Source organism: Procambarus clarkii, chromosome 55, assembly GCF_040958095.1.
Source record: "Procambarus clarkii isolate CNS0578487 chromosome 55, FALCON_Pclarkii_2.0, whole genome shotgun sequence".
NCBI classification, from domain to species: domain Eukaryota; kingdom Metazoa; phylum Arthropoda; class Malacostraca; order Decapoda; family Cambaridae; genus Procambarus; species Procambarus clarkii.
The window spans coordinates 17382391-17396426 of NC_091204.1; the positions used below are offsets into that span (position 1 = coordinate 17382391).

General features: G+C 36.6%; 1 protein-coding gene across 1 annotated transcript in view; it reads right to left on the bottom strand.

Annotated features, from left to right (window-relative positions):
- LOC123756168 (extracellular matrix protein A-like) overlaps positions 1-14036 on the bottom strand; it is a 34219-nt gene that overhangs the window by 7959 nt on the left and 12224 nt on the right. The window contains exons 12-21 of the mRNA XM_045739250.2: positions 13776-13904; positions 12216-12344; positions 11272-11400; positions 10113-10241; positions 8627-8755; positions 7451-7579; positions 3535-3663; positions 2852-2980; positions 1662-1790; positions 551-679 (exon numbers count right to left, since the gene is read on the bottom strand). Coding sequence (XP_045595206.2) covers positions 551-679; positions 1662-1790; positions 2852-2980; positions 3535-3663; positions 7451-7579; positions 8627-8755; positions 10113-10241; positions 11272-11400; positions 12216-12344; positions 13776-13904 — 1290 coding nt within the window. The remainder of the gene's footprint in view (positions 1-550; positions 680-1661; positions 1791-2851; positions 2981-3534; positions 3664-7450; positions 7580-8626; positions 8756-10112; positions 10242-11271; positions 11401-12215; positions 12345-13775; positions 13905-14036) is intronic.

A 14036-nucleotide genomic window follows, 5' to 3' on the forward strand; every position in this document is an offset into this window, starting at 1 on the left:
TTGTTACATGATAATTTGGCTGTAATGTCTGTGTCATTATAATGACTTATATTTATGTGTCATGGTATCCATACAAATGAGATTCGAAACCCTTTACTCTGTGCAGCAATTAGGTCATTTACAATTGCTAGTATGAGGTTCTTGCTGTCGATCTTCCAGGAGAAATTTTCGATTGATTGAAGAGCAGACTTTGAATCACAAAATATTATTCCTCCTCTAATGTTTTTTAATGTTCTGGTAGCTAGTTGTAGTGCCGCTAGTTCTGCTTGTGAGGAGGTCAGCCCGTTGTTTAACCTGACACTGACAGTCTGTGTGCAAATATTATTTCTATAGAACCTACACGCTGCTGCAGTCCGGCAAGTAGAAGATGGGACGGAGCCGAAATAAAGAGTAATTATGTCAACTGATTTTAATTTGTAAAGCTCTACTTAAAACTTTTTTTTTAGCTAGTGTTTAAATTTAACAGCCTCATTTTGTTGAATTAACTTTTATAAAACGTGATTTACAAGTTTCAAATTCTATCTGGACTGACAAAAGCCGAACAACTTACGTGGAGTGCAGCAGACACAGTTAGGAGCGTTGCAGAGATTGTAAGAAGGAATCTCATTTACGCCGCATGAGTCGCTACAGCGGCCGCCCTTGGCTGTACACGCACTGGTGGGAAGGCTGCACGATGGCCCTGTTGGTTTAGAAAGTTAGGAGTAGTAAAAAGACAATGTATTATTGCACATTATTCTTATACATTGTTTTAATATACATTACACGAATAATATATTGTAAAGGGACAACAATCATCTTTGCAATAATGAGATATTTTGTTAAATGATATTAATTAACTTGTCAAGCTCTACTTAAGACTCTTTGGATAGTGTTTACCTCTAAATAACATGCAGAAAAGAGCTGCGGAAACAAAAATTCTAATATTTCTGAATTATATTAGAAGGAAGTTGAAAGATTGTCAAACTAAACATATTTTCCATCAATATTGACGGTGAGAGTGTATCAAGAAGCTACACATTTTAATTTGGTGATCTATTTTGCCTTGTGTGACGTTTGTTTAACACGAGAAAAACAGCTAATTTTTGTACTGGTATTATTGGCATAAGAATATATTGGTATTATGTATGGCTACATTAAAGCACCGTATAAAAATACCCTATTTGGAATATATGGTACAATTTTGGTCACTGGCTAATAGAAAGGACGTAATTTCTATATAACAAGTCCACTTGGGGCTCACCATAGCCCGTGCTACTTGGAACTTTTGTTCCGAGTAGCTGAATCTTAAACGTTTGTTTGAAAGATGTTTGAAAACATCTGTAACTATACGATTTCCAACCCACAAATCTGAAAATATAGGTAATAGTCCGGTCTGGACGTTTCGGTTCGGACCTGACTATTACCTATACGTTTCAGACAGATTTATTAACCGGACAGATTTTCAGATTTATTATCCGTACAAATTTATTTTCAGCAACGTTATCGTGGCTACTATCAGCATCTGTAACTATATTTTTATCAAATGTAATCTATTGTTAATATTTTTTAAGCAACATTTAACACATTTACAAAAATTTACTCAGTTTTATTTTCTCTGAATTTCTATTCTATTACAAAACTTCATTTGGTTGTGAAAACTTTGGAAAACGTGAGTAACTTACTTATAACGCAGCAGACGCAGTCTGGAGTGTTGCAGAGGTTGTAGAATGCATTCTCATTTATGCCGCATGTGATGCTACAGCGGCCGCCCTTGGCTGTACACGCACTGGTGGGAAGACTGCACGAGGGCTCTGTTGGTTCATACAATTACGAAATAAGTACAAACAAATTGTTTTTATTTCACATTATACTTCTATGCAGGTGATGAGTCACAATAACGTGGCTAAAGTATGATGACAAGACCACACACTAGAATGTGAAGGGACGACGACGTTTCGGTCCGTCCTGGACCATTCTCAAGTCGATCGTCCCTTCACATTCTAGTGTGGTCTTGTCATTATACTTCTAGTGCAGGAAATAAATATGCAGAGAAATTAACGATATACAAATTACTAACGCAATGCTCTGAGGCACATAAGATATAAAGGCTTTTAATTCCGTAAAACAATTACAGTTTGGAAAAAATGCTAATGACAAGGAACCAATAAGCCTGCAATCAACTCAGTGATAACGAGATATGTTGTTAATTGATACGAACTTGAAAATCATTATTTAATACTCTTTAGCTATTGGTTTAACTTTAAATAACATGTAACAAATAACTAGGTAACTAAGTCAGCGAATGAGATCTAAGATGATGTGAAGCATCAGTAACCTTATTTTTGCCAAATTTAATAAATTGTTTAGCAATATTTGATTAGAGACTTATAATGCTATGAAATATTCACATGTTAAAGTGCTTTTTTATTTCGCTTAATTTCCAACAAATTCTAACCACCAACAATAAATTCTCATATTTAACCAACGGTTTTATTATCAGTAAAGTCAGTAAAGATATTTCAGTGCCCGTTTAACGAGTCTAACGATAACAGTGCAAAAGCTTCATACACTATCGTGCTTCTTAAAGTTCTTCACTTAATTTAAATTCAATCTGCATACATAAATATATGCAATTGTTGTTTTCGATGAATTGCCGCACGATTGTACAACTTCATTTTTTGCTGTGAAAACATGCATAATATAAGTTAGAGATATGAATATCCTCTTGCAGACGAGGAGTCACAATAACGTGGCTGAAATATGTTGACCAAACCACACACTAGAAAGTGAAGGGACGACGCCGTTTCAGTCCGTCCTGGACCATTCTCAAATATCCTCTTTCCTGAATTGACGAGAAGCGCATGAAACTTACTTGGAACGCAGCAAGAGCAGTTTGGAGTGTTGCAGAGATTGTAGAATGGATTGTCATTTGCGGTGCATATGTCACTACAGCGGCCGCCTTGGGCTGTACACGCACTGGTGGGAATGTTGCACGAAGGCTCTGTTGGTTTAATCAGATTAGGAAACTAGTAAAGGCAAATTGTTAAATACAACTTATCATTTTCTGACAATAGACGTTTCAATGCCGCATTGAAAACTGAAAACTAAGAACAGTATACTCAGTATATTGTCCTTTCGTTTATACTAAATGCAACGAAACTTTAACCAGACTAACAAAATCTTATATATAATGAATGGTTTATTTTTCTATATAATAATGTTTTAGTATTTGTAACCGGTTTTACGGGTAAACTGACGCGAACAGGCAATTACCAAATAACATTCCCTTTAAAATGATCAAATTAACAATGTTTCAAAAGTATAAAAGTTTTTAATACTATAATTTATTTTTTAAATTTCTAATACTATGATTTTTTTTCAATTTCTAAAACTTCTATTTTGCTTTTAAATATACAGGTATGATTTTACGTAAAATTAATTTTGCTTTACATTTCCGCACGATTAAATACTTGTTTGTTGCAAAAGCTTTAAGAAGGGTATGTAGAAGCGCTAAATAATCTCTTTCTGATTCGAGAAAACGCGAATAAATCTTACTTTGAACGCAGCAAGAGCAGTTTGCAGCGTTGCAGAGATTGTAGAATGGATTCTCATTTGCGCCACACGTGTCACTACAGCGGCCGCCCTTGGCTGTACACGCACTGGTGGGAATGCTGCATGAGGGCTCTGTCGGTACAATAAAATAAAAGAAATACTAAAGGCAATAAAAATTTCAAATACACTTCATTGTTTCAAAATTTCCTCTTTTCAGATCTGTTGCTAAAATTTGAGATTTTTATGCATAACAGAATTATGAGCTTAAGAAATTATAATTTGTAAACAAATGCTATTGATTCATATTGGTTAATAACACGAGATAAATTAGAATATGTAAGGAATTTAATTTGTAACATTATTGTACATAATTCTTTGGTAATAAGATTTATTGTATTGTAAGTCACAGTGGTAAGATTCAGTGTCAATATGGAGTCTCAGAGGAAGTGATTGTCAGTCAAGCTGGGTAGCATTTCTAGTGACAATCAACTGTGAAATGTCCCACGGGAAAGTGTGCGGACAACTTGAGATCACAAGGGTTCGAGGGGGAAGATTGATGAAGATTAAGCCACCCAAAAGGTGGCACGGGCATGAATAGCCCGTAAGTGGTGGCCCATTTGAGCCATTGCCAGTATCAATAGATGATACGGGAGATCTGTGGAGGTGCGACTGCACCCTGCGTGACGGGAGATGTCTCCCGTGGAGGGGGAAGGTGAGAAGTACTGTACTTCTCTCACCCGGGGGTGTTGTGCGTGGCTGCGTGCGTGTATAGCCACGCGAACGCATTAAAGCAGTGGTACCACTTACGGGCTATTCATGCCCGTGCCACCTCTTGGGTGGCTTAATCTTCATCAATCAATCAATCAATTAAAGCAGTGAGACAAAGCTTGAAGCTTGTGTGTGTGGGTCCATCACATCGTTTCTCACTGAGTGGGGTCAAGGTATCATCATTCTAGAAACTATTGAGTGAGGGTGATAATTTTATGCTAGAGCTATTGATGGTCGTGTTAAAGCGATTGACCAGCTCGCGTTGTGCATACCAAATTATCTCCAAAGATTTATCATCTAGAAAGCTTGAGATTAACCTTTATTCCAGCAATAATGTGGATACATAGAGAGTGAGTGTGTGATTGAATGCAAGCACAAGACCCGGGTTATTTTAAGTGTTGTGCACATATTAATTTTGATGATTAATAATCACCCAATGTATACAGTAGTGTGGATCCTCATTTCAGAGTATATCTCGCAACGAGCTTTCGCTGTCTTGAGATTGTGGAAGTGTTAAACTGTCAGTTCAGAGAGTGACACCTCTTAACCTTTCAAGCGTCGGTTCACTAGTGGAGTGACCGACGAAGCATGTGTGAACACTATTATATTACACGCAGACGAGGAGTCACAATAACGTGGCTGAAATATGTTGAACAAACCACACACTAGAAATTGAAGGGACGACGACGCGAAGGGACAATCGACTTGAGAATGGTCCAGAACGGACCGAAACGTCGTCGTCCCTTCACTTTCTAGTGTGAGGTTTGCTTAACATTATATTACACATTTGAGATAGAGGATTGTTCATGACCTGTCCAGTAGATAGGTACTGTTGTGTCTCTGACACCTGTGAGAGTGGTAGGAACGGATTCCTGCTGTGAGGTGGTGTTTTGACAGTTCTGAAGTGACACTCATGAGTAACGTAACTAAAGTGGGTCACTGTGTATTAGTAAGTTGTTGAATAAACCTATTTTTGCTAAGACATGTGCCTTTGATGATAATCCTCGTTCTGCAATACTGCCTCTCTCCCATATTTCATCACTTGATACTTGACACTTGTCACTGATATGAATTGGCTCAGGATCCAGCCTAGCGCCTCAAACACTAAATATAAAACTCAGTGTGAGAACCCATCCGCTACCTGCTAGATTTGCTTACAAGCAAGTTGCAGAGAGAACGACCTATGTGTGGAAGGTCTGGTATTGCTTGTGGAATAGATGACCGCCCTGGTCTTCATCTCCACCCGAATACTTAGATCTTTGGTGTCTTGCTCACGCCTCTGGAGTGTATTAATTTGTTGGTCGAAGGCAAACATTCAAAACCACATCCCAATAACCAGTAAAATCTTACATCTGGTGCCCAGCGTGGGGAAAATTGATCAAATCGCATCTGATGGCAAAATTAGGGCTAAGAAGTGTATAGGGAAAAAGGAATATGTTCACAAATGTTATGGCTAAGCCTAAGCCTTGTCCATAACAGATTGCAAACACGTTAATGAGTCAAATAGTGTATTATATGTACTTTTACATCTGTTTAAGTCTCTTGAATAAGTGTTTTACTCTATATAACAGCTAGCAGATAACGGGGTTGGCGAGAGTTAAGTTGCTTCTGGACTCCAGAAGAATGTCGAGAGTGAGTGGTAAGCTTACTTTGAACGCAGCAGGTACAGGGTGCAGAGATTGTAGACTGGATTCTGTTTATGAATTCATATGTGTCCCTACAGAGGCCTTCTATGGTTGTTCACGCATTGGTAGGAATGCGCCACCCACCCTGCACCACCTCCCCTCTTACTACAAAACTGGACTGCAAATATTTGCCCTCATCCGCGGCCCCCCCAAGCAAGGATCTGTTTCCTCTCCATTTCTCCCTTTCTCTTATTACACCTCGCTCCCTAGCTCTTTTTCCCCAAAAAAATTCCCTCCTGTTCTCGCTCTCTCCTTCCCTCCCATTTTCTCTCAAAACATACAATATTTGCATCCAGCAAACATACAAAGTACATAACCACAACGTTATTTTTACAATCGTCCTTTTCGTGTAACACGCACCAATGTTGTGGTCACATTCTGTCTGATGGACAATGGAAAAATCTGTTGAGAAAATTCTATTGAAAACTAAACTCCAATTTCAGGCTTCACATGAGTTGGTGGTTCTCGCAATAGGAGCCATTTATACCTAAGGAGGGGGCATGTGATACTCTCTATTAAGTAGCAGTCATCATGGAAAGTTGAGTGAGTCTAACCGCATGCACCCTGTCTCAAACCTCGCTCAGACAGCCTGTGACGATATCAACCCCATCTGAGGAGTGAGGTGTGGCGATATCAACCCCATCTGAGGAGTGAGGTGTGACGATATCAACCCCATCTGAGGAGTGAGGTGTGGCGATATCAACCCCATCTGAGGAGTGAGGTGTGGCGATATCAACCCCATCTGAGGAGTGAGGTGTGACGATATCAACCCCATCTGAGGAGTGAGGTGTGACGATATCAACCCCATCTGAGGAGTGAGGTGTGGCGATATCAACCCCATCTGAGGAGTGAGGTGTGACGATATCAACCCCATCTGAGGAGTGAGGTGTGGCGATATCAACCCCATCTGAGGAGTGAGGTGTGGCGATATCAACCCCATCTGAGGAGTGAGGTGTGGCGATATCAACGCAATTTGTGGATCTGCATTCCAATCCCAAGACTTTTATGTGTGATGAGGACAACGCCATCTGTTGGCGGATATGCGGCAAGGTCAACGCCATCTGTGGAATGTTCTCCTGATCATATCTCATTTAGGAGGGGTTGGCAAGACTTAAGTTGTCCTGGACCATTCACAGTCGACTTGAGAATGGTCCAGGAACGACCGAAACGTCGTCGTCCCTTCACCTTCTAGTGTGTGGTCTGGTCAACATACTTTAGCCACGTTATTGTGATTCATTGCCTGCACATTTAGGAGTTGGGTCGATGAAACTGCCGGTGTTGGACATGAACAGTCCAACTGTTGGTTGGACTGTTCATGAACTATTGGTCGGTGAAACATAACAGGGTTGCAGTGATGGAATTTGTATTCATATGTACTCAAATGAATGTTATACATGCCTCGACTACTCATTGGTCTGATCTTTTAGAGCTCATATATAAAAGGAAGAAGTCGAAGTAAAACTTACTTTGAACGCAGCAGGAGCAGTCTGGAGTGTTGCAGAGATTGTCAAATGAATTCTCATTTGCGCCGCATGTGTCACTACAGCGGCCTCTCAGGGCTGTACATGCACTGGTGGGAATGTTGCATGAGGGTTCTGTTGGTTCCCGAAAATATGAACATAAGCAGATGCGGTAAATTATAAAAATAAATTTAGTAAATTATAAATTAAATTTTGTACATTCAATTTAAAATTCAGTTTTCTTTCTAATGACAACTCATAATAATATAATTAAGAAACTGAGGAAATAATGGGTGTTAAAACATATAAATTAAACATCATCATCTGAAACATACAAAAATTATATTTATCATATTTAATCCATAAAGACCGTTACAATAACCAAACAATTTACATACTGAAAGTAATTGATAATCAAAACATCACAGTAAATATAAAAGTCAAGAATTACATAATAAATGACAGACATGCATCCGAACATGAAAATATAATATTTAACAATGATCATGAATAGAGTTGATATATGAACAACTTATTACCAAGTTGTGTGCTAGAAGTGAATAAACTTGAATAACGGGATTGTTTACACCACTACACAAAGTAATTGATAATTACAACATCACAGTTATTGCATAAATCAAGAATAATATGATAAATGGCAGATATGCTGCTGAAACATGAGAATGTAAAATTAAACATGAATCAGAAATAAAGTTGCAGATATGGGCAACTTATCACCAATTAGTGTCATCAAAAGCAAACTTACTTTAAATATTTCTCTTAGTCTGGACAATTTCATAAATGGTATCGTACATATATAAATATCACTATCCATGAACTGAATTTAATCTGTTAAACCGGCTTGAACTACCCAGCAATCACATCTTTTAGAGCACATCTATAAAATTGCGAATTTGGAGTAAGTAAGTAAGTAATTATCAAAAGAAGGCACCAAACCGGGAAGGCTATGTAGCACCATCAAATGCGCAAAATAATCAGAGGACGCTAAATATCACCAAGGATGCCAATACGAGAACAGAAACGCATAAGGCGAACGATATCAAAAGTATCCGAGTCACCTATTGAGGGGACAGGTGACCGCAAGGGGCGGTCGGAATGCAGGACACACGCTCGTCCTGGAAGTCAGGACATTCAAGAAGGAGAATTAGGAGTAAAACTTACTTTGAACGCAGCAGGAGCAGCTTGCAGTGTTGCACAGATTGGAGAGTGGATTCTCATTTATGCCGCATGTGTCGCTACAGTAGCCTCCCTGTGTTGAACACGCCCGGGTGGTAGTTTTGCACGAGGGCTCTGTTGGATCCCATGCCGTTAATTATAATAGCATATTTTGTATATTAAAATATAAGTTTTTAGATCTAATTTAAAACTGACAATTTTCTTACTATTGACAAGACCATCACTCCATTAGCGATCATTCATTTCTAGGTTCCATCGCATCCTATTGGCCAATGGTTAACTGGCCAATTGCATGCTTGTATATCCTTAATATGTACAATAAGTTACTCTTCAGATAGGGTTGATATCAACACAGGCTGTCTGAGCAAGGTTTGAGACTGGGTTCTTGCGGTTAGATTCACTAAACTTTCTATGATGATTGCTATTTCATAGAGAGTATCACATAGAGAGTAATTATGTTCAAATATGTCGTTACAGGGTGAGGTAATTCCTCATATTTCAGTAAGTTTTTATTAATCTTGTAGCGACTGAAGCTTTTCAATTCATCTAAACACTCATGAGGTAAACACCCTCATGAGTGTCCTTGTCATTGAAGAACAACTGCTTACTAGTTAGGTTTAATTTATCATGTATGTTTATCATATTGAATTTAATCTCTTGTACTTAGTTACCATTACTTGGACCACATTTAACGTTATTTTATTGTATATTCATAGATATCAAACCTCTATAATACAAATTGGTGTGTTTATACGAATATTGGCTGTTATAGTTACGGTACTAGGCTCGATTGTGTTCATGTTTAGATCCCTGATTTAAACAGAAGAAGTGTTCAGTTATGGAGCTGAATTTATTCAATCTTATCCTTGTATTAACAATACAAGCTGATGTTGACCAGACCACACACTAGAAGGTGAAGGGACGACGACGTTCCGGTCCGTCCTGGACCATTCTCAATCGACTTGAGAATGGTCCAGGACGGACCGAAACGTCGTCGTCCCTTCACCTTCTAGTGTGTGGTCTGGTCAACATACTTTAGCCACGTTATTGTGACTCATCGCCTGCAATACAAGTTTCATGCCCGAAACGCTTTGCGTAATAGTGGCTTTAGGCATTGTATGTACTAGCTATACCTATAAGTTAAACAATCCTTGTAAATATTTATTGTATGTATGTACCTTACCTAAATAAAATTGTATTGTATTGTATTGTATTGAAGTGTAAAATTGTCTGCAGGTGGACTGTGGATCTTTAATCAACTTCTCAATTCATCCTTCGAGACCCCACCTGCCCCTTACAGCCCACAGTCTGTCGTTAGGAAAGAGGATCTAGGTTTTACGACCCTACCTGGGGACTTTAGTTGAATTAATTTGCATACAGTAATTTTTTAATTTAGTACAGTACAAGTCCCTAGTAGTTCGCCTCTCATATCTATCCCGACAATTTTCATCACAGGGAGAGCAGAACTTACGTTGAACACAGCAGAAGCAGTCTATAGTATTGCAGAGAGAGTAGTGTGGATCCTCATTTACACCACATGTGTTGCTACAGTAGCCTCCCAGGGCTGAACACGCACTGGTGGAATTGCTGCACGATGGCTCTGTGTTCCGGTAAACATGAGCATAAGCAGATGAGGTTAATTATATAAATACATTTTGCAAATGGTAATTATATTTTTTTATATATCCAATTTAAAACTGAGATATTTCTCATTGGTGACAAGTCTCATGATAATAATTAAGAAACATCAAACACTTATTTAATTATTTTCATCTGCAATATATCTATCTCATGGAAGAATTATATTTGTCTTATTTAATCTATAAACGTTTTTTTCGGTAACGATATTATTACGCACATATGCAAAGTAATTGATAATCAGAACAAAGAAGTTAATATATAACTGAAGTATGTGATATATATATATATATATATATATATATATATATATATATATATATATATATATATATATATATATGTCGTACCTAATAGCCAGAACGCACTTCTCAGCCTACTATGCAAGGCCCGATTTGCCTAATAAGCCAAGTTTTCATGAATTAATTGTTTTTCGACTACCTAACCTACTTAACCTAACCTAACCTAACTTTTTCGGCTACCTAACCAAACCTAACCTATAAAGATAGGGTAGGTTAGGTTAGGTAGGGTTGGTTAGGTTCGGTCATATATCTACGTTAATTTTAACTCCAATAAAAAAAAATGACCTCATACATAATGAAATGGGTAGCTTTATCATTTCATAAGAAAAAAATTAGAAAAAATATATTAATTCAGGAAAACTTGGCTTATTAGGCAAATCGGGCCTTGAATAGTAGGCCAAAAAGTGAGTTCTGGCTACTAGGTACGACATATATATATATATATATATATATATATATATATATATATATATATATATATATATATATATATATATATATATATATATATATATATATATATATATATATATATATATATATACATATATATATATATATATATATATAAGCGATCAACCATGGACAATTCAGAAGGCCCAATAGAACTATATATGCATATGAACTCAAATGAATGTTATACTTGCCTCGGCTACTCATGGATCTGATTTGTTAAGAAGTAAAACTTACTTTGAACGCAACAGGAGCAGTCTGCAGTGTTGCAGAGATTTTCAAATGAATTTTCATTTGCTTTGCACGTGTCACTACAGTAGCCTCTTATGGCTGTACACGCGTTGGTGGGGATGTTGCACGAGGGCTCTGTTGGTTCCCGAAAAGATGAACATACGCAGATGCAGTTAATAATAAAAATAAAATTTGTAAATTATAAATTAGTTTTTTTACATTCTATTTAAAATTTACAGTTTTCTTTCTACTGACAACGCATAATAATATAATTAAGAAACTGAGGAAATACTGGCTTAATTCTATTTATATCTAAAATATACAAAAATTATGTTTATCTTATTTAATCCATAAATATTTCAGTAACAAAACTATTTACACACATACTGAAAGTAATTGCTAATCAAAACATTACAGTAAATTTAAAAATCAAGAATTATATAATAAATGACAGACATGCAGCTGAATCTTGAAAACATAATATTAAACAAGGATCATGAACAAGAGTTAATATATGAACAACTTATTACCAAGTAGTGTGCTAAAAGTGAATAAGCTTGAATAACGGCATTGTTTACGCATATACACAAAATAATTGATAATTAGAACATCACAGTTATTGAATAAATCAAAAAGAATATGATAAATGGCAGATCTGCTGCTGAAACATGAGAATGGAAAATTAAACATGGATTAGAAATGAAGTTGCAGATATGAGCAACTTATTACCAACTAGTGTCATCAAAAGCAAACATGCTTTGAATAGTTCTCCTAGTCTGGACAATTTCACAAATGGGAGAGTAGAGATATCCATGAACATTTCAACAGGGCCCCTACAAGACTTTTTATTCATCTGTACTGAATTGAATCGGTTAAACCTGCTGGATCCTCCCAGCAATCACATCTTTTAGAGCACACATATAAAATGGCGAATTAGGAGTAAAACTTACTCTGAACGCAGCAGGAGCAGTTTGCAGTGTTGCACAGATTGGAGAGTGCATTCTGATTTACGTTGCACGAGTCGCTACAGTAGCCTTCCTGGGCTGAACACGCACTAGTGGTAATTCCGCACCAGGGCTCTGTTGGATCCGATGCCGTTAATTATAATAGCATATTTTGTATTAAAAATAATTTTTTTACATATAATTTAAAACTGACAAATTTCTTACTGGTGACAAGACCATCACTCCATCAGCGATCATTCATTCCTAGGTTGCATGGCATTCTAAACTTGTTTGCTCAATAGGTTGATCCACTGGAGATCAGGTTAACTGATCGCATGAAGGCTTAAGGACACAGTCGGCTTCAAGCTCATCCTGCTCGTTATGTGATCTTTACTTAGAGTTAAATAAAGTTTATTCCTGATGATGCAGATAATAACTTATGAAATAAATGGGTCTCTAGGAGCAGATTTATCTGAGCAGAGGAAGGATTACAGCTCCTGCTTGCAGTTTTACCAGGTTACTGTTCCTTATATGATAGTTAATTAGTTTCAAAGAACATTCCAATGAAATAAATGAGTCTCTAGGTGCAGGATTCAGATGAGCTGAAGTAGGATAACAGCTCCTGTTTGCATGTTCATTAGGTTTTTCAATCGACAGCCCTTATGAACCCTAGACTTAATTAAAAAAAAGATTCATGATAATATAATTATTTACAAAACAATATATATATATATATGATTTCATACACAATATATATATCTCATGAAAGAAAAATGTCATTTAATACGTAAACACTGTTTCAATAACTTTATCGCTTACGTACGAAGGCAAAGTAATTGAATATCAGAACATAACAGTAAATTTAAGAACCAAGATATATATTATATATGATAAACATGCTGCTGAGGGATGAGAATATAATGTATCTATCAAACAAAAAACATATTTATCATATTTAAATCATAAACACAGTTTTCAGTAACGATAAAGTTTATGCATATACGCAAAGTAATTGCTAATCAGAATGTTAAAGTAATTTTAAGAATCAAGAATTAAATTGTATATGATAGACATGCTGCCGAAGCATGAAAATATAATATTAAACAATGATCAGAAAAACTGCTTCAGAGAAAAATAACTTATTACCAATTAGTGTTTTCGAAGTAAACTAGCTTGAAAATATAACCAAGTATCCTGGTGTGAACAAATTTACAACTGGGAGAGTGCCGGGCATAAATTGGCCAGCTAGGATAATCCAGATGACCTTTTCAGGACTTTTTATTCATATATTATATAATAAATCTGGTAAACCTGCCTCAAATAATCTGTAAAGTGATACCCAAGTCTTTCCACTATGCATACACTCCATATTCGTTATATGACTGATATCAAAGATATTCTTTTACTTTGATTTTTCTCAATACTCTTTGTTCGATTTCTGAACCTTGATTTTGTACGATGAAAACAAGAATTTACAATTAAACCCACATTCAGATTATCTTTCTTTACAGGGTTCAGATTTAATGAAGCTTGTATATAAAATGTTGAATGGAAAGTAAAACTTACTTGCAACACAGCAGGAGCATTCTTTACTATTGCAGAGAGAGTAGTGTGGATCCTCATTTGGAGTGCATGTGTTGCTACAGTAGCCTCCCAGGGCTTTACACGCACTGGTAATATGGTCGCATGAAGGCTCTGTTGGTTTCGGTAAATATGAGCACAAGCAGATGAGGTTAATTATAAAAATACATTTTGCAAATTATATTTTTCAAATATTAAATTTTAGCTTGAGATTTCTTACTAATGACAAGTCTCATGATAATGTCA